At 39.0% G+C, this 22,500-nt stretch overlaps 1 protein-coding gene across 6 annotated transcripts in view; it reads right to left on the bottom strand.

The window, feature by feature from the left end:
* Window positions 1-22,500, bottom strand: part of LOC115224333 (mitochondrial sodium/calcium exchanger protein) — an 81,398-nt gene that overhangs the window by 32,808 nt on the left and 26,090 nt on the right. For all 6 annotated transcript variants that reach the window (XR_005003797.1, XM_029795202.2, XM_036513261.1 and 3 more), the window contains exons 2-11: window positions 19,013-19,168; window positions 17,420-17,472; window positions 14,898-14,955; window positions 13,948-14,059; window positions 9,275-9,442; window positions 7,328-7,417; window positions 5,903-6,007; window positions 2,953-3,083; window positions 1,360-1,492; window positions 64-179 (exon numbers count right to left, since the gene is read on the bottom strand). Coding sequence is in view for 5 of the 6 variants with exons in the window: in XM_029795202.2 (XP_029651062.1) it covers window positions 64-179; window positions 1,360-1,492; window positions 2,953-3,083; window positions 5,903-6,007; window positions 7,328-7,417; window positions 9,275-9,442; window positions 13,948-14,059; window positions 14,898-14,955; window positions 17,420-17,472; window positions 19,013-19,168 (1,122 nt within the window). In the remaining variant the exon portion in view is untranslated. The remainder of the gene's footprint in view (window positions 1-63; window positions 180-1,359; window positions 1,493-2,952; window positions 3,084-5,902; window positions 6,008-7,327; window positions 7,418-9,274; window positions 9,443-13,947; window positions 14,060-14,897; window positions 14,956-17,419; window positions 17,473-19,012; window positions 19,169-22,500) is intronic.

Below are 22,500 nucleotides of genomic sequence, written 5' to 3'. Positions count from 1 at the left end.
TTGACTGGTTGTATCAAGTGTACAGCACTTGTCACAAAATACTGAACATAAATATCTACTTACTGGGTAATAGTTTGGGGGTGTATAGGAAGACGTGAAGAAAACGATGGCTGCCAGGACGGACCCGATCAGCAGTGCTAAGACCAGCACTGGCAGATGACCGATGTATGAGTGATGGACTGAAACAAGAAAAGAAAAAGCTTGACCAACGACAGTTTAGTGTCCAGAATGTAACACAATAAATGGCAATGAATTTGTGGGCAACATACAGAATCAGGCTTGGGGGTATGTTATGTGGGGCCCCTATTGTTGTCTTGCCTGTTTAAGATTTATGAGGCATTTGAGGGATCCTGTTTAGGACTGCAAATTTGTTTCATGAATATTGGGGTTTGTAACAAACCTTCAGATAATAGCAGTGAAATGTTCTTTAAATCCAGTCGTTTGAAATGAAATGAAATTTTCCCACTAATTTTGGTGGTTCACTCTTGAAGATTTCGTCTTTTATGAAGTGTGGAATTGGTCAGCCTGGAAGAGGTATTAGGTCTTCCAGCTATAAATAGCGAGAAGTTTACTATGCAGCAAAAGATGTAAGTGGAGAGACAATCACACACACACACACACACACACACATACGCACACACACACGCATGTACACACACACGCACACACACACACACACACACATGTTTGTGTGTGTGTGTGTGTAATATACAAATGGCTTCTTTCAGTTTCCGTCTACCAAATCCACACACATGACTTTGGTTGGCCTAGGGTTCTAATAGAAGACACTTGCCTAAGGTGTCACACAGTGGGACTGAACCCAAGACCTCATGGTTGGGAAGCAAACTTCTGAATCCTTTCTACTGTAGGCACAGAGTCTGAAACTTTGTGAAAGGGGCTAAGTTAATAACATCAGCCCCAGTACACAACTGGTGCTTATTTTATTGACCCCAAAAGGATGAAAGGCAAAGTTGACCATAGTGGTATTTGAACTCAGAACGTAAAGATGGACAAAATCCAGCTTAGCATTTTGCCCAGAAAGCTAACAGTTTTTCCAGCATGCCACCATCTTAATAATAATAATAATAATAATAATAATAATAATAATAATAATAATAATAATAATAATAATAATCCTTTCTGCTGAAGGGACAAGGCCTGAAATTTTGTGGAGAGGGGACTAGTCGATTACATCAACCCCAGTGTTTCACTGGTACTTAATTTATCGACCATGGAGGATGAAAAGCAAAGTTGACCTCAGCAGAATTTGAACTCAGAACATTTTGCCCAGCATTCTAACAGTTATGTAATAATAATGAAAGAAGAAGAAGAAGAAGAAACATTTTCGGTTATACTCACGATTAGTGGCCAACACAAAGAACAAGGATCCTGTGATGAGATGCAAGGAATTTAAATGCCGGTTCCATCCCTTGTTAGGTCTTTCGTAACTTATTAGGGGAATGGTCAGGAGTTGAATAAATAACAAAGGAGCCTGCAACAACAATAACAACAACAACAACGAAATAAAGGCAAACAGTCATCAAGGAAAAAAATAAAGAAATCTCTTCCTTCTCCTCCCCACCTGCCTCTGCCCCTTCTCTTCCCCTTCTTCCCCACCTCCTCCTTGTCATTGACTTCATCATCATCACCACCACCACCACCACCACCACCACCACCACCACCACCACCACCACCACCACTACAACCACCACCACCACCACCAGCACCACCAGCACCACCACCACCACCACCACCACTACTACTATCACCACCACCACCACCACCACCACCACCACCACCACTACTATCATATCATTGTCATCATCATCATCATCATCATCATCAACAACATCACCATCATCACCATCAAAATTGGGGTCAGTGACATCAAATAACCCCCTCCCTTAAAAGTTGCTGGCTTGGTGCCGAAATTAGAAACTATTATTGAGGTTGTTGGTGAGTTGGAAGAATTGTTAGCAATGTTGGAAAGAAATGCTAAGCCACATTTCTTGGGGATCTTCACATTCTGAGTTCAAATTCTGCCAGGGTCAACTTTGTTTTCATCCTTTTGGGGGTCAATGAAAAAAGTACCAGTCAAGTACTGGGGGTCGATGTAACTGACTATCGCCTCTCCCCCAAGATTTCAGGCCTTGTGCTTATAGAAGAAAGGACTACTACTACTACTACTACTACTACTACTACTACTACTACTACTACTACTACTCTGGCCTAGTGGTTAGGGTGTTGCACTCAGGATCGCGAGATCATGGTTTCAATTCCTAGACTGGGCGGTGTGTTTGTTTCTTGAGCAAAACACTTCATCTTGCATTGCTCTGCAATCACTTCAACACCTGATGTGTGCGATACACGATTCACCTGTTCAGCAAAAGCTCAACACTCCTACATCATCTTCAATGGGAGGGGCCATCACTATCATCATCATCATCATCATCATCATCATCATCATAAAGGCAGTGAGTTGGCAGAATCATTAGCATGCTGGGAAAAAAGCTTTGTGGCATTTTGTCCGTCTTTACATTCTGAGTTAAAATTTTACCGAGGTTGACTTTGCTTTTCTTCCTATCAGCGTCAGAAAAATAAAAGGACCAGTGAAACACTGGGGTTGATGCAAGCAACTAAACCCTTTCCACAAAATTACAGGTCTTCTGCTTTTAGTAGAAAGGGTTATTTTTATTATTAACTTCCACTAGCATAGCTAGAGTGTGTGCCACCTGGGGTGACCCTTTCCTTTTGCCAGCCCCAGACCCCACGAAAAACACATATTGCCTACAGCAGACCCAAAAGTGCCACCCATTTAAAAGTGCCGCCTGGGTGGGGTTGGCCACCCTTACTTACCCCACCACCACTGGCTACGCTAGTGTTAATTTTGCAGTTCACTAAACATAATTATGTAAACTGTTTGAAAAAGAAAGAAAGAATCCCCTAAAGTACCTTTATAATGTAAAAAGCTTTCCAGTACCACGGAGCCTCTGCGTAGTCACAATATTCCATGGGGTTTATAGCCCTGAGAAAATCTTGGAAACAGTTATGATCTTCATCATCACTGAGGAGTTCTTCCTTATCTGAAATATCGAAATAGAAACCAGTGAATTTCCCTGGGGTGACGGGAAAGAAAAGAAAAGGAGGACGTGTTTATGGCTGAAGGGGTTAGGTCAGTGACCCCATGGATATGAAATTGAATTTGGATTTTGTGGGAGAAAGGAAAGTGTGGGAACAAGTTGTGTGATGCTGTAGAGAAATTACATTAATTTTATATTGGAATCAACCGATTTGGAGAGTGACACCAGCAACAACAACAATAATAACAACAAGCAGTCTCCATGGAAATTCCTCTGCAACCCATTTTGTGGTACAGCGTCAGCATTAGACATCACCACATTCCATAATAAGATTCTGTCATTTCTTTCGTACTCTTTGATTAATTTTTGGAAATCTTGTCCATTCTCTTCAATCATTTTCTCTCTCCGTTTTCTCATTCTGGTTTCTACAAAATTTTCTTGCTTGTCTTCATTGTTCATATTTTCACTTCTTCCATGATTAACAATTCTCATTATTTCCCCATTAGCTTCAGTTTTGTTGCTCATCATACGACACATTCTTCTCCCATTTCTTTGCATCAGTTCCATTCCTTTCTTCTCGTTGTTTCTGATTCCTCTCTCTTCATTCTTAATTCCTATTTCTTCCTCTTTGCCCTTTCCTCTAATCTTTCCCTGCATCTTTTCTGTGTTTCTTGATTCAATTCTCACCGTTGTGTTCTACGATCATTGTCTGCTGTTAAACACCAAACTCCATTTGGATCATAAAATAATCTAAGAAGCAATCCATATCGGGATGTTCGTAACACCTGCAATCAAGGCTGTACCTTTACACATCTTTTATGAAGCAAGTTAGGAACACAGTTATCTCTATTCATTCATTCATTCGGTTCTCGTTGTCCCTTGTGGCACTTGAGCTGACAGCAAGATCATTCCACCTTCTAACACTGAAAGAGTCCTTGACAGATTCTTCCATTGTTGACCCTCTGCTTTTAAGATCTTTTGTTATTGTTCTCTGCCACGTCCCCTCTTCTTTTATTTTGTGGAACCCATTGCAAATGGATCCTGACAACTGAGTTTGGTTCATAGCGACAATCTCGACCCAGCCATTTCCATCTCCTTATTTCAATAGTTTCTCTTATTGGTTTCACGGTAGCCTTGCTGTGCAGTTGGCTATTTGAGACCATGTTCGGCCTGTAGACCTTCCAAGTTTTTTGTAAACATTTATTTTGAAACCCCCTCCAATTTCTTTTCCCTAGTTTTGGTTGTTTTACAACATTCGGATCCACAGAGGAGGATGCTAAGGATGTTGCTTTTGTGAAATCGTATTCCTCTGCTCTTGCTGAGTATTGAAGATTTCCATATTGAGTTCAACCTAACGAATGATTTCTTGGCTTTGCTGATTCCTGTATTTATTTCATGAATGCAGTCTCCATCCATTGTTATTTCAGTGCCTAGTTATTTATATATAATTGGCAAAAGCAGGTCATTATCAAAAGCTTAAGCAACAGAGGTGACTGTGTGCTTAAAGAGCTCACTTGCAACCATGCGGTTTTGGGTTCAGTCCCACTGCATGGCATCTTGGGCAAATGACTTTTACTTGGGTCCTGAGTTGATCAATAACTTGTGAGAAAATTTGGTGGGCAAAGATTATGTGAAAGCCGACCATATATACATGCGTGTATGTGTATGTATATATGTATGTATGTATGTATGTATGTATGTATGTATGTATGTATGTATGTATGTATGTATGTATACAAACATACATACATATATATGAATACTACATACACAAACACACATATGTGTATAAATGTGTAAATAATATATATATATATATATCTAATGTAGGATAAAATTTCTTTCGAAAAAAAATTATTTTCAAAAAAAATTTTATCAATGGCCAGCATATTAAAAAATACCTTTAAAGGTTAAATTTATTCCATGGGTATGAGTAAGTATCTCATTTATTTCTTTTGCCACATGTATCACTGACGAAGGGAGGGCTGTTATGAGCTAACCCTGAAATCGGTCCGATATGGTAATAATGGAATTTTTTAGAAATTTCTTTCGACCTTTTTTCGAGTAGCATGCATATTGTGAAAAAATTATATGGTTAATGGACAATATGTCCAATTTTTCGGCATATTTGGCATTAGAAATTTTTTCGTTTTCCCTTATTTATGAATTGTATATGTATATATATATATATATATATATATATATACATACATACATATGTATGTGTGTGTATATACTATCATCATATATATATATATACACACACATACATATGTATATGTGTATATATATACATATATATATATATACATACACACAGTCAAATCGAATAAATGAACATTAAAACTAACAAACAACAAGAGAACGTGCGCAAGAAATGTATAAATTTGATGCTTGGTAAAAAGAGAGAGTTTTTGATGTTTTGAGCAAAGCTCTTCATCAGCGAGGAGAAAGGGAAAAGTCCACAGAAGTTTAAAAAAATAACCAACAACATGTGTGTGGTTACATTGCTGAAGTTAGTATGTATGTGTGTATGTATGTCTTTCTGCTTGCGTTTGTCCCCACCCATGACTTGGGAACCGGTGTTGGTTTGTTTATGTTCTCCAAAACACAACAGTTTGACTAAAGGAGACTAACAGAAAAAGGTCCAGACTCAAGAAAATAAAAAAAGACAAATACTGTTGTCAATTTGTCCAACTAAATGCCTCAGGACAGTGTGGCCCCAGTATGGCCACGCTGTCAATGACCGGAACAAGTAAATGATAAAAAAGAACAAAAGACCAGCAACAACAATATCAAACGCTCGTCGGTGCCACACGTACCACTAGTGCTCCCACTTATTTCTGTATTGTTGACAGCTTTACAGAACTCTTTGATGTTTTTCTCTGAGTTTTCAGACTGGGTTGAGGAATCATCGGAGTCAAGTACTGCAAGAAAAGGATGAAGAAGATGGCTACAAATATGAAGCTGACACCCGGGTGGAAAGGGTATTACAACAACAACAACAACAACAACAGTAATAATAATAATAATCCTTTCCACTAAAGGCACAAGGCCTGACACTTGTGAGGAGGGGACAGGTTGAATACATCAACCCCAGTATTTCCCTGGTACTTGATTTATCAATGAAAGGCAAAGTCAACCTCGGTGGAATTTGAACTCAAAATGTAGCAACCTGCAAAATACTGCTAAGCATTTGTCCAATGTGCTAAGAATTCTCTCAGCTCACTGCCCTCATAATAATAATAATAATAATAATAATAATAATAATAATAATAATAATAATAATGATAAAGCTATTGAGTGCAACATTAGCAACAAACTTGCTCATCATCATCACTGACAGCAGCAGCAGCTAATCTTGAAAATAATTTCGTTTAACCTAGGCATGGCCGGGTGGTTAAGAGGTTTGTTTGACAAAACCCTTCAAGGCAGTGCCCCAGCATGGTCGCAGTCCAATGACTGAAACAAGTAAAAGATAAATAGTAGTAAATTGGTTTCCGGTTGAACTTCCTCTCCTGACCCTTGTTAGGGTCATAAGCTGTCTCACTTTTTATGATTGGGAAACATAATATCATAAGCTGTCTCACCTTTTGTGATTGTCAGACCTAATATCATAAGGTTTAGGACATAAACCTGTCTTTTCTATTTAGATATATTCTATAATTAAATGTACAACCGTTTCTGTAGAATTTAAAGCTCCACATAGATTATCCTAATCCAGTCTGCTTCTCCTTCCAAGTGTAATGGTTTGGTCACCACTATACTTTGTAGTATTACTAGTTATAAGTCACTGAGTAAATGTCTCTCCTTTCAACCTGTTCCCTATTAAGGGAGTTTAAGTTGCGACATTAAACACATAACGGATCTCAAAGGAAGTTCCACTACCCCAGTGCCTCAGTACCCCAATGCCCCAGCACCCCAATGTTCCAGTACCCCAATGCTCCAGCACTCCAATGTTCCAGTACCCCAATGCCCCAGCACCCCAATGTTCCAGTACCCCAATGCCCCAGTACCCTAATGCCCCAGCACCCCAATGCTCCAGCACCCCAATGCCCCAGCACCCCAATGCCCCAGTACCCCAATGCCCCAGTACCTCAATGTTCCCCTACCCCAGTTTATTTTTATAACATTAAACTTCTGATTTAGGTAGAAAGAAAAGGGATGAGGGATTTTTTGGGATTTTGAGGTTTTCTCATTTTTGGGTTTTTTAGTTTTGTGTCGCAGACTGCGTGTATTCAACTTACATGGACATTTCTCCTCCTTTTTCAGCCAAACGTAGATGTAGCGGCTGATGATGACGATACAGGTGTACGTTACGTAGAGCAGGATGAAACCTGGAATAAGAAAGCAAAGAGAAAGAGAGGAAAGTAGACGTAAGAGAAAAACAGAGAGAGTGTGAGTGAGAGAGGGAGAGTACATATGAGTGTGTATGGGGGAGAGGAAATAGATGCACAGATGCATGTATGGGAGAGAGAGAGAGAGAGAGAGAGAGAGAGAGAGCAGAAATATGGGTGTACATGGGAGAGAGAGAGAGGGGGAGATTTCTGTTTAGTTGATATTTGTGTAGCTAAACTGGTGAGTCTGGATTTGCACAGCAGTGCATACCCTGTCTAATTATATCCCTTAATTGATGAATCTTGCACTACACAATGATTTTGCAAAATTAAGTAACTAATTAATTGCCATTGTCAGCTATGTCCCTCTTGTGCAAATTATGCTGACCACTGACCACTGACCACTGACCAGTGACCACTGACCAGCATTGAAAGTCACTTCTAAGAGGAAAGGAAGCTCTCCGTCGGTTACGACGATGAGGGTCCCAGTTGATCCGAATCAACGGAACAGCCTGCTCGTGAAATTAACGTGTAAGTGGCTGAGCACTCCACAGACACGTGTACCCTTAACATAGTTCTCGGGGATATTCAGCGTGACACAGAGAGTGACAAGGCCGGCCCTTTGAAATACAGGTACAACAGAAACAGGAAGTAAGAGTGAGAGAAAGTTGTGGTGAAAGAGTACAGCAGGGATCACCACCATCCCCTGCCGGAACCTCGTGGAGCTTTTAGGTGTTTTCGCTCAATAAACACTCACAACGCCTGGTCTGGGAATCGAAACCACGATCCTACGACCGCGAGTCCGCTGCCCTAACCACTGGGCCATTGCGCCTCCTCACTTCTAAGAAAAACCCTTACCAATGCTGTTAAGGAAGTTGTAAGGGAGATCAACACAGCAAGGCTTGATATGAGCCTGGATAGGATTATCCACCTCACCACTTCTCTCTCTCTCTCTCTCTCTCTCTCCTTATATATACATACATATGCAGTAATCCCTCACCATATTGTGGTTTATTGTTTTAGCTTACTCCGATTCCTCCGTTGTGTTGTTTTGCATTTATAATAAAAGAAATATATACAAATTATAAAAATATTTTTTTTAAATAGTGCATTACTGTTTCTACTTGGCAAATTTTCACCTATTCCAGGGAGTTTTAGAACATAACACCCACGATAGTCGAGGGATTACTGTATATATATATATATATATATATATATATATATATATATGTATATGAAATACTAAATGCACAATGAACTGAATAACATATGTGTACATATACACAAATACCTCCATACATATCTGTGTGTGTATGTGGGGTGGGGGTGTATGCTCGATGAAGCTACACTCAAAATTCATGCCAGCAACTTCAATTGCTCTGTAAAAATCAGTTTTAGAGTAAAGATAGGGACAGAGTGGTTTCTGCAAGATGGACACGCAACTGTAAGGAACAATAATGCAATGTGCACCAGTGACAACTTGAAAGGAACATGACACCACCACCACCACCACTACTGCCAACACCATCGCTGCCACCATCACCACATCCCGCTTTACAATGATCTCCACTATTTCTGTTCCCACATCTTATAACAACATCACCGTTGAACCCATGCAGGGTCCAGGCATGCTTTTCATGGATTTTGTCCCTTACTTGTTGGGTTTCCAGCAAGAACCAAAAAACCAGACCAATCTGGCAGGGGTGGGAGGTGGGGATGAGGGCTGCTTTGGTTGATTACAATCCAACCATTGAACAAGTTTTATTAGCATGTGTATGGGTGTGTGTGTGTGTGTGAGTGTGTGTAATGGGAGAGAAACCCATGAAGATTATACTTGAAGGAAATCTTCAGACTTACCAATGCATTCAAATTTTGTGATGGTTTTTTTCCAGAGAACATAAAAGGCAAAAAACAGTGTTACCATGTAGAAGATGACATCTCTTAGGAAGGGTCTTTCCATTAATTTGAAGGGTTTTATTATTGAAATGATCCCAGCAACGACTGTTGTGACAAACAGACCAGCACCTAGAAACAAATAATACCAGGACATAAATTTCAAATTGAACATGTCTATAAATAATGATAGAAAGCCATTATGTATACAGGATGTGATGGGTAAATTGTTGCCATTTTATTTTTTTAATTTCACCCATGGGCATTGTTTGTTTTTGATTTTGTTGACTACACAGTATAGTAGGGTCGGTTGGGCACCATCTGTGAGAAAAACAGCACCATGATGCAATTCACTCTGCCAGAAATGACATGCTGTACTGCTTGGAATTCACACTGGAAGCTCCAATACGAACATTTCAGAGTGTTTGGGTGTCAATCTGAGGACATGTACTGACAGTGGTAAAAATCAAACCTTTGATTTGAGCCTACGCTCTTCGACAGAAAGGAACACAGAAATAAACAAGGAGAGAAAATAGAAAAGGTTTAGTGGCTAGAGCTATATAAAGGATCAAAGGTCCTTCCTGAGCGTTAGGCTCATAATGAGTTTCCTGGATTTTGTGGTGTGTATATTCCACACCCCCTGACAGGATGCCTGGGTTACTCCTTCTTGTTAGCTGAGTGGACTGGAGCAACATGAAATAAAGTGTTTTGTTCAAGAACATAATGTATTGCCCAGTCCAGTAATTGAAACCACAATCTTTTGCTCATGAGTGTAACACCATAAGCACAAAGCCATATGCTTCCAACACATAATTACATACATACCTACAAATACCTGCATACACATATATTATACATTGATATATATCCAAGTGCTTCATGGATGTGAAACCATTGGTCAATCTATCACTGGACACATATTTAACTGCATGGACATACAGGACTGCTTTATGCTTTAGAGTCCACTTCTTTTTCAGATATATGATCCACTGACCATATAATCATCATCATCATCATCATTTAACGTCCCCTGTGTGTGTGTGTGTGTGTGTGTGTGTGTACATACAAGGTGTTGTGAATAAACTGTCATCTAAATTACTCAAAAATGAAAATAACACTTGCATCTCATTTTAACTGATATATTTACCAAAATTACATAAAAATATCTTGAAATACTAAAGAGTAAATTTATTAAAAGAAATTGCCATTGGCTTCGACCCTGGCCTCCAGAGGACTTCAGAATCTCCTATAGCTCTTCTTGATGGTCTCCTTGTTTAAGTTGGTGAATGCTGCCATAATCCTTGCTTTCAGTTCATCTTTGGTGTTACAAGGAGTTTTATTGGTCTCTTGCTCAACTGATCCCCACACATAATGATCAAGGGGTTACAGTCTGGGGAGTTAGGTGGTCAGATGTTAGGGGTAATGTGGTCACAGAAATTGTCTGACAACTATGACTGGGTTCTCTTGCTTAAGTGGCATGGTGTAGAGTCCTGTTGTCAGACATAAGTTTTTCCAGCCGCTACCCTCTTGACCCAGGGAAGCACTACCTTCTCCAGGCAGTTGATGTAGGCCTCTAAGTTGAGTCTAAGGCCGTGTGAGAAGATGAATGTATATACATATGCAGTAATCCCTCACCATATCATGGTTTATTGTTTTAGCTTACTCCGATTCCTCCGTTGTGTTGTTTTGCATTTATAATAAAAGAAATATATACAAATTATAAAAATAATTTTTTAAAATAGTGCAGTACTGTTTCTACTTGGCAGATTTTCACCTATTCCAGGGAGTTTTAGAACATAACACCCACGATAGTCGAGGGATTACTGTATATATATATATATATATATATATATATATATGTCACCATCACTTTCTCACTTCCCAATACATTTGTTTGTTGTTTACACACCCGTCTTCATCTTTTGTTCATACATATATACACACACATATAAATAGCACCCTAGTACTAGCCTTTTCACTTGGTTTCTTTTGCCTAACCAAATTTCTCCAATCTTGTACAATTCTAGGTCTTCCGTACATTGTAAAGATAAAGGGTAGCTTGTGTTTATGTTTAGAGTTGAATCATAGATGAAGCCATGATGTTTGGGTAATTTGATGCTTTAGCTTTCTTTATTTGCATTAATTTGTGAATATAGAATTGTATTATAATATGCTAAGCATACATATTGATGCAAATATGTTTATTTATTTATGTTTATGTTTTCTAGTTTCAGCTCTTGAGCTGTGTCCATGCTGGGGCACCGCCATAAGTTTTGCGTAATGAAATGAATACTTCTCTGAAAATGGTCACAGAGCAGTCCTGTGGTTTGGATCCTCCACAAACACATGACTTGCACAGTTGCCACCCCCACCCCCCACCCCTGAATGGCTCAGAAAGCTTAAGCAACATCACCAGCACCAGCACTACTACCATCATCACCACTGCCACCACCATCACCATAGCCACCACCACCATCACCATAGCCACCACCACCATCACCATAGCCACCACCACCACCCCTTCCCCTCAATCACTATCTTCAACACCCATTGAACTCTTGTTATTCTTACAATAGAAGAGTTTGACTTTTGCTCCGTTGTCCTCCTATCTTCTCTCTTTGCCAACAAAACAATAAGTTCACACAAAAAATCTCACAGTTTGACATTCAGCAAATATTACCAACAATAATCTTCTCACTAATCAGATAAAATCTAAACTGCCTGTTATCCATCTGCAATGGTTCTATTCTACCATTATTCGGTGTCTTGCAAAGCCTATGACCCTTTGCAGCCCCTTCGACTGTGGCGAAGACAATCGCATTCAGGTTCTGCTTCAACCTCCAGCATTTAACTGGCCACATCCAGCTCAAATACTCTACTTGTTTTACGTTAAAACTGGCCAGATCCAACCTCTCTCACCTACCCTGCAATGTCATTCTAAAAATAAACAATCACATCGTTGAAGACTTGAAGCAATAAGATGATGCACGGTTGAGAACAATGCAAATAAACAAGCATCACAACTGAGAAAGCCATCTAAATGCTAAAGGATGAAACAGGAAAGACATGAGCAGAGAATAAGGACCGATGTTCTGGTGATGAAGAATTTGACAGAAGAATTAATACAGGTGGAAAAGGGGGTTGGATATAGTTCTAATTAGGTTTTGGGTCTCATTCATTCATAGATCCATTTTTCAGCCAAACCTTCTGTGATTCTACTCCGTAACCTTTTTCACCTGACAAACTGCTTTGTATTTAGTGACCACAGCATTAAATACGTTTGTATTTGGCTAAACCCCAATCGATGTGGCCTATTCAAGCCCAGGCAAATATGTTCAATATGTATATATTCATTCATTTTATGTTTTGGTAAATTTGAATATGGATCTGTCAACTGCTGTTGTGTTTTATCTTTGGGGAATGGATTCTGCTTTCAGGATTAGCAAATTCATTGTGATATGGGGGAAAAAGGCATAATTCATCCATCTTGCGGGTCCACTCACATCAATGATCCTTTCTAGCTAGGATATATCCATAGGGCCCTACCTACTGACCTCCAGCCAGAAGCTAATGGCAAATTCCCTTAACTGACATGGCCACCATGTCTGTCCCAAGTGACAGCCCCAAAGCAAGAGAAGCCCATGCTCATCCGTCCTTCCATTACATGACCTCTACCGCTCCTTCTGGCAAGGCCCCTTGGCTGTTTGTGTGATGTCACTCACCGTGTACTTCTGGCCCACTTCAGCCCCATATTCATGTTTGCCAGAACATATTAAGAATGGAATACAACAGGATAGACACACAAATCAGTGACATTGTAAGAATTTTATAAAATTTTAAGTGAATGGGAAATAATTGTTTTGGAATAGTGGATCTCAATGCACATCACATAAAGCTACAAGCAATAGCATGTATATATTGGGTAGAAAATTCCTTTTGGATAGAAAAAGTTGAGACATCAACAATATAGAGTTCTTGCTGGTAAGAATAACATTTCTGAAATGGATAAAGAAATTCAAAAGAATACTTTGGTCCATTGGCAGAATGCCTGTCATGCTGCAGGGGATGTGGGTTCAAGCTCAATGAGCAGCCTTTGACTTTTTCTATCAAAAAGGGTTTTCCAGCCCAATATGTGCATGCTGTTGTTTATAGCTTTATGCAATGTGCTTCAAGATCCACTGTTTCAAAAAAAAAGAAAAATCATTTCATGTATATCCTTTTTTTTTGTCTCATCTTTGTGCACAGGTTTATTTATTCTCAAATGTGTCCAACTTTTGAATAACACTTTGTCAGACTGTTTCTAGGAGGTGAGTGGGCGGAAGAGGATGGCAGTTCAACACCTACTTTAATGACCTATCAAGAGCCTGACATGGAGGAGTGGAGTGGTGAGAGAGCAGCTGATAAAGGTGGCCGAGACACAGAAGCAGCGAGCAGTTGTACAATTGAAATTGACTGAGTTCAGCTGCACCCAGAGTATTAGATTTATATTATCTGATGTGTTTGTTGGGTGCTGGCAGACATCTATGGCAGCAAGAAGCAGACTGGGAACGGGCAGAGAAGAGCATAAACAAGACGAGAACAGTCAAAGAGCATCAAGTTAAAGGATCAAACAAAGAAAAGAAATGACATTGACTCACCAAATAAGGCACCAAACGCTAAACTGGCATCGCCATGTTTGGCGTTTTTCACAGCTGCAATGGAAGAAAATATGTCTGGGGCACCATTTCCAAATGCCAGAAAGGTGACACCCTGAGTTTGCGGAGTTAAGGTAACAACAACAGGTGTGATAATTATAATTACTGTATTGTGCTCTCCTGTTGCAATGACAACAGGAGAAAAAGTGGATAATAACAAAAATAGTAAAAACAACAACACTAAGACACAATATTGGTTTCAAATTTTAGCCCAAGGCCAGTAAATTTGGGAGAGGGGTTAAGTCGATTACATCATCACCAGTGCTCAACTGGTACTTAATTTATTGACCCCAAGAAGAAAGGCAAAGTTGACCTTAGCAAAATTTGAACTCAGAACATACAAACAGGTGGAATTATGGCTAAGCATTATACCTGACATTCTAACGATTCTGCCATCTTTGCTGCCTCCTGAGCCACGCAATATTGACAACAACAAAAATAACAACAGACACAGAATTAGTACAGAACTGAAGTGAAGCATGTTGTTGTGGAATGCAATATACTATTATTACATAAGTATATTGTTGTACAACACATTGTTATTTGAACACAACATGTCGTGTGTCATTTGTTGTTATATAATGCAATAAGGTGTTGTGTAATACCCGATGCAATATAGTTTTATGTGCAGTATAACATTATGTAACGTAAAATACAATTGTTATGTAGAATAATATTTTGTTATGCTTGTAGTATTGCCATGCTTCAAGTGGATGTTTTAGTTTATATCAGAGCAACATTAGAACATATCATATCAATATTTACAATATCTCTTTATTGAACTGATTGAAATTTTAATCACTCTTCATCAATAAAACAAAAGGTAGGAACATCTTCAGACTTTTGATGTTCTTTAGACCAGAATATGAAATAAAGAATTTGTTTAAGGATACGGCAATATTCTGAGACAGGTGTAAAGTTTGTGTAATTACTTGCAATGACTGACACAAACTGTCAACAAAAAAAAAAGAAGAAATCATTAAATGGTTTGTTTGTGTTTTCGTCAAATTTAAAAAATGACTTCTGTAAAAGAATGGCTTCTCTTTCTCAGAATTGTTTGGATTTTATATCAGCTCCACTTGACCTATTTGTCTCTTCTTTTCTCGTCATCAATGTTGTGTCCAATCCCACCATGCCCCTCCTTAATCCCTGTCACCTAGTACTTCCTTTACAGAATGTTGGCCTTCTGGAACTCTCCCTCTACAGATCATGTCTTTTCCTCAAGGTTTTACTGACAATGGTTCAAGAGGTTCCATTAATATCAGTCTTACCGATATTGAAGAATCTGCAAAGGTCACCAGCACTGCCCTTTCTTCCTCACCAAATAAAAAATGAAAATAAAATACAAAAAAAAAAGACTGATTGTGAACCCAACAAGAAAAAAAGGTGAGATTCCATTTGAATGACCCCTTAGTAATTGTATAATCTCCTAACTCCTGCCCTACTAAAATATACGTTCTTTGCATCGAATAATTAAGACCCAGTATTTTATTAAATGATAATTAATAAGTTTTTGGGTTCCAAGAAACAGGACTTGCAAGTCTTGGTAATCGATTTCATTGTGAACAACTGACACTCAGCAAAGAGGGTTCCGGTTGATCCGATCAATGGAACAGCCTACTTGTGAAATTAACATGCAAGTGGCTGTGTACTCCACAGACACCTACTCTTTACTCTTTACTCTTTTACTCTTTTACTTGTTTCAGTCATTTGACTGCGGCCATGCTGGAGCACCGCCTTTAGTCGAGCAAATCGACCCCGGGACTTATTCTTTGTAAGCCCAGTACTTATTCTATCGGTCTCTTTTGCCGAACCGCTAAGTGATGGGGACGTAAACACACCAGCATCGGTTGTCAAGCAATGCTAGGGGGACAAACACAGACACACAAACACACACACACACATATATATATATATATATATATATACATATATACGACAGGCTTCTTTCAGTTTCCGTCTACCAAATCCACTCACAAGGCATTGGTCGGCCCGGGGCTATAGTAGAAGACACTTGCCCAAGATGCCACGCAGTGGGACTGAACCCGGAACCATGTGGTTGGTTAGCAAGCTACTTGCCACACAGCCACTCCTGCGCCTGTGTACCCTTAATGTAGTTCTCAGGGAGATTCAGTGTGACACAGAAGGGGACAAGGCTGGCCCCTTTGAAATACAGATACCACTCATTTTAGCCAGTTGAATGGACTGAAGCAACGTGAAATAAAGTGTCTTGCTCAAGGACATAATGTGCCACTTGGAATTGAACTCACGACCTGACGATTGTGAGCCAGATCCCCTAACCACTAAGCTACCTCCCGTCACTGATTGTGAATAAAGTTCATAGAGAAGTGCGACTATGTGTGCAGTGATGACAGACTTGTTGAATGGTCTTTAATCTGTAATTATGGCCTTGTGCATAATTCTCCCAACAATATTCTGCAAAAAGCAAATGGAGTCACAATAAAGCAATTGCACCCGTGTACCCATTCTATTGCTCCTGGTATACTTGTATGTACAAAATATAGTAAATTTCTCAATCCTAAAATTTATACAATATTCGTTTGCTTATTTATGACAAAGGTCGTGTTTCCACTGCGATTTAAAACAGTTAGACTTGAACAGAAAATCATCCGGTGATTGCCATTTGAACGGAAATTTTGTTTTCACTATAAAACACATATTGGTAGGTTTGTACCCCCTCCCCCTTGAGATCCGACTACACTCTAGCTGGAAAAATATAGAATACCTCATAAGTAATAAAAACATCATAAATTCAGTGGCGGCATTAATGAAGATGTTACCTGTTGATTTAATGCATTAAACTTACCTTTATTAATGTGTCTTGAATTATACATAGATATATACAAGGTTTACACAGGTATAAAATTAAAACTTGTGATCTGCCCACAGACCTTTTTCTTTGGAAATTTTTGCTTGCTGCACAAAAAAGTTTCCCCACCTCTGCTATAAATCAATTGATGTATTAAAAAAATAATAGCCAAATCTCCCTCAGCTGTGAAGACCAGATGGCCACAGCATTGTCTGCACAGAAATATTTTAAGATAGAATTTAAACAATGATTAAGCACGTTGATGTGCACACCATGTATGGATATGCACAAACTTTACAAAGAAAGATAAAATGTGTGCACAATTCAAATTTGTGTGCACACCTCAGAGTGAATATTGTTTACGATTAATTAGTAGAAAGGTATTTTACTTTCTGAATTTTGAAAGACACAACCATCAATGGTAACTCACCGATCCAATAATGGATGGCATTTCTAAACTGAATCAGAGAATGATGTCCTCAACATGAAGAGAAACTGTTTAGTTATGAGACAACAAAATAACGATAAGTGTAATTAGTGGTGATTAATTTCAATCATATATATAAGGAAGACCGTTTCACTTACAATTGGTCAGAAGTGATCATCAAAAACAAGAACAACAACAACCACCAGAGAACCTGTTAAACGAACAAGAAAAAAACTTTCATAAGATGGAGAAGATGGTGGGAAAGGTTTGGTGGGGGTGGAGGACGAAATGAGACACAATGAAGGAATGATTTCAGTGAAGAAGTGGGGAATTGGTCCACACATAAATTCTTGCAGCTCACTATTCCTGGAAGAGTCTTGGAGGCAGGATCGTCAGGCACCTTGGCAGGGACCTTTTAGAAGTAACTCTCATTGGACTTTCTGGTTGGATCACCAAGTGTGGCCATCTGAGGCGATGGACATTCTTATCCCACCATCTCACATCTAGGCCTCCTGTCGGTGGGCCTGGTTTTAAGGATCCATCTTGCAAACCTTTCATGAGGCATTCTAACCACAAAAGGGGAGATGACAAAATATTGATGTCTAACAGCAAGGAAACTATGCAGAAGCATGTTTGTGTCTGAACCCACATTCACTGATTGGAATATGAATTGAAAAAGATGGGAGTGAAATGGAGGTGGAAAGAGTAAAGAGGAGAAAAGGCATTCATTGATGCTGGTAGAGTTACTGACTCTCCTTCGGTTACGATGACAAAGATTCCAGTTGATTCAGTCAACAGAACAGCCTGATCATGAAATTCAAGTGCAAATAGCTGAGCATTCTGCATGTTCCCTTAACGTATTTCTTGGAGAGATTCAGTGTAACACAGAATGTGACAAAGTTGGCCCCTTTGAAATACAAGTACAACTCATTTTTGCCAGTTGAGTGGACTGGAGCAACATGTGTCTTGCTCAAGCACACAACACACCTCTGGGATTTGAACTCATGACCATGCAATCATGATCTGAACACCCTTGACCACTAAGCCACCTGCCCCTTCACTGCTAGCAGAGCAAAGATGACAGATTTGTGATGTCCATGTTTTAGAAGGGACACAAAAGGTAGCGATGGTCTGCAAAGGTGTAAGTCTTGGATTTGGAGATATCCTGGTCATTGTGTTGGATGTTGAGAAAATATTCTTGGAAGCAGTTGCTTTTATGCAGTAAATAAAGATGGTGCAGCTGACGTTGTTGTTGTTGTTGTGCAGTCTCTGGCTGAGTAAACCTATGACATGTTGGAAGTCAGCCCTTTGATTAGATTTAACTCATAGGCCCATACCTCCAAATAAACCATACCTCCAGGCATGCCACACCTCCAGATAAATCATACTTCCAAATAAACCATACCTCCAGGCATACCATACCTTCAGATAAACCACACCTCCAGGCATACCATACCTCCAGGCATACCATACTTCCAGGTAAATCATACTTCCAGATAAACCACACCTCCAGATATATCATACCTACAAATACAATCTACCTTTAGATATACCACACCTCCCAGCAAACCATATCTTCATGTCTACCAAATCTCCCTGAAGTGGAGGACCATACTACATATTCTGATTTGAAGGTGATGGTGGGGTGGTTGGGAAGGATGTTGCAGGTTGGTGGGGGGATTGTGTGGTGGGGACGGTGGTTTTTCAGAATTTTTACAGATAAGACAAGCAAAAATCAGTCCGTCACTTACCAAGAGGAAGGCTCCCCAACCGATGTAGTCTGCAAACTGACAGTAGAGAAGTTCATTGTATGGAAACCAGGCAGAATTGTCATGACAAGCTGAGACGTTCTTGATGAACGTACAAATCTGTGCTGATGTCAAATTCAGTTGATGGAAATCTCGACACTGCAAAAGAAGAAGAGGCTGATGAACAAAGGGTCCAGGTTTAACAAAGGGTCCAGGTTTGATCTTAAGCAAAATATGATGCCTGGATGGATTTTAAAAACAAGGAGCCAATTTGGGAGCAATTCAACAGTTGCTGCTGCTGCTGCTGCTATTGTTGTTGTTGTTGTATGTGTGGTGTAAATATATATTTATAACCAATTGCTCAACACCAGAAAGGCGCATTGGGGATGTCAGCATCTCGTCTGTGATTTTGTGCCGTTCACTTGATAATTTTGGTGGATAGAATATCAGTTATATAACTAAGCTGAAATAATTATTGATAGATACATACATCCATACATACACACACACACACACACACACACACACACACATACATACATACATACATACATACATACATACATACATACACACACACATACATACATACATACAGACATACACACACACATACATACATACATACAAACATACATACATACATACATACAGACATACATACATACAGGCAGACATACATACATACATACATACATACATACATACATACATACATACATACATACACACACACACATACATAAATACATACATACATACATACATACAGGCAGACATACATACATACATACATACATACATACATACATATACATACATACATACATACACACACACACACATACATACATACATACATACATACATACAAACATACATACATACATGCATACATACATATATTTTTTGATTTGAATCCTTTCAATAAATATCAAATCTTTGTTTTATAAAAACAAAGAAAAAAAAAACTCCGAAGAGATTCTGCCCCATACAGTTTAAAATGATAAACAATTCTTAACATTGGATTTCACCAAAATGCTTCAAATTATGCATTGCTAAGGGGCCAGAATCGAAACATTTGTAGGTTTTTGAGTTTCTTTTGTATTTTTTCAAAATTTATCTGTATTTAAACTTCAACTTCAAACTATGATACAAATAAATTAACGATACATTCTCAACTCTCCATTCTCTTACCATATTAATAATACTTATTATAATAATCCCTAACATATTGTGGAGGTTTTCTTCTGTGATGGAAATTAAACCAGTGAAATTTTGGATTTATTTATTGCAATACCCTCAAAGCCAGGAACTTTTCAGTATCCCTTGTATGTGTGTGTGTGTGTCTGTGTGTGGTCTTACATACATGCTTATACACACATGTATATATATATATGTATGTATGTACATATATACATATATACATATATACATATATACATATATACATACATACATATATATATATATATATATATATATATATATATATATATAAAATAATATGTTACATTACTCTAATAGTCGAGATAAAACTCTGAGTTTCAGATGCCAAAGTGGAAATCCACAACACCATCTCTTCGGTTATCTGGCCATCTGAAAAACGCTTTTTCAGATGGCCAGATAACCGAAGAGATGGTGTTGTGGATTTCCACTTTGGCATCTGAAACTCAGAGTTTTATCTCGACTATTGAGTAATGTAACATATTATTTTATAGATAAATTTCCTCTATTTACATAATATTGAGGTCTCTTTCTTTCTTTTGTTATCTTACCGTTTTTACCAATATATATATATGCACACATACATACATATATATATATATATATATATATATATATATATATATGAATATATGTAAGGTTAAGAAAATACATGTTAAACACATTATGAAAACCTTGTTTCAGAATGAGTCCCAGATCACATTCACCACTTATGGCTACCAGGCATCGTCAGCAATACTTAGCAAATAACGTTGAAACAATTCTGGGAATTCCAGGATGGAAGTTGGGTGTATATTAAAGATAAAAAGAGAAGATGGAATGTACCAACAAAAAAGTTTTATATTACCACAACAATTGTTTCATCTTCACGGTGCACTGCTCCCTTGTGGGCGTGGACCGATACCATCATACCAGATGTGATGCACGGTGCATAGAAGACTCTTCAGGTGAGATAATAAGGTTTTAAGCTGGGAGATTTACTTTTTGAGTTTCACTGTATTGAGAGATTTTAACTGCTAGACAGACAGACAGACACACACATTCAGACGTTTAAATCAATGCAAAGACATACAGATGGTTATACGTGTGGGCACACGCCAACACACACCACATGTATGTGTGTCAGTCAGTCACACACACATACAGCCGTACACACATACAGAAACACACCTACACACATGGATACATCCCTCAAGGGGACGAAGATTCACCCACCCAGACAAATACAGAGATCACATCAACACTACCATACGTACACTCACCCCCCTCATGCAATGCTCACCCCACCCACACACACAGAGCACAGGACACATACAACTCCAAATGTACAATGACACCCACAGTCTCACATGTCTGCAGGCAAGCACACTTATACACTCACACAATTATATAGACACACGTTCATACACAGATATACGCACGCACACTTCATCACATGCCAGAGATCTCCACTCAGCACATACATACGCACACACACAGGCATATAGAAACACGTCGACTCTACACATGCATACGCACACACAGATTGCACATACTCACACTCGGACTACTCAGACACACATGCAAGCACAGAACAATAAACAACACCTGGGCAAAAGCCCACACACCTGTCCATGAGCACAGAGCAATTTATTGAATGGTAACATGGTGTTCACTGTTCAATGTGGGTTATGGCCGTTCGGTGCTGCGTTTACAGGGTGGCAGTATTTGAAGGTGGCTTACATGGCATGTAAACAACGTGTAATCCATTCAGTTGATTAATTAATGACCTTTTCCCTAGGAAGTAAAATTGATAGGAGTTCTCCAGAGCACAATCCACTGGTCCCAGAATGGGTGTTGTAGCGTTTTGCATGTTTAATAATTGACCATGAAATCTCATATTTAATCTTGTTGCTTTTCAGTTGCCAGAGAAAATTCACCATTGATGTGTCTCTTGTTCAGTTCTTTCAAAATAGAAACATGATTTCTATATCAATTCTTGACAAAATCCGCTGTGGCACCAACATACGCATAAGGGCCTCACCACATGTGCACAGGGCATTACAAATCATGCAAAGATTATCCAATGTGCAATTAGATTCATGCCTGCAGGACACCTATTTGTGGCCGTCGTTGGTGACCGAGGGTTGCGTAGTGGTTGTCCGGTCATTCCAGTTAGAACTGGTTCTGGATTCATCATGCTGTCAGTGTGCAGGTTCCATAGGTCCATTGTTATAGGTAGATTGTTTGTTCTGAGTGTTTCAGGGCCATCATTTCCATGGTTA

The sequence above is a fragment of the Octopus sinensis genome, linkage group LG25 (genome assembly GCF_006345805.1).
Source record: "Octopus sinensis linkage group LG25, ASM634580v1, whole genome shotgun sequence".
Classification (NCBI taxonomy): domain Eukaryota; kingdom Metazoa; phylum Mollusca; class Cephalopoda; order Octopoda; family Octopodidae; genus Octopus; species Octopus sinensis.
The sequence above is the reverse complement of the archived record's forward strand: the minus strand, read 5'-3'. Positions and strand labels throughout refer to the sequence as shown.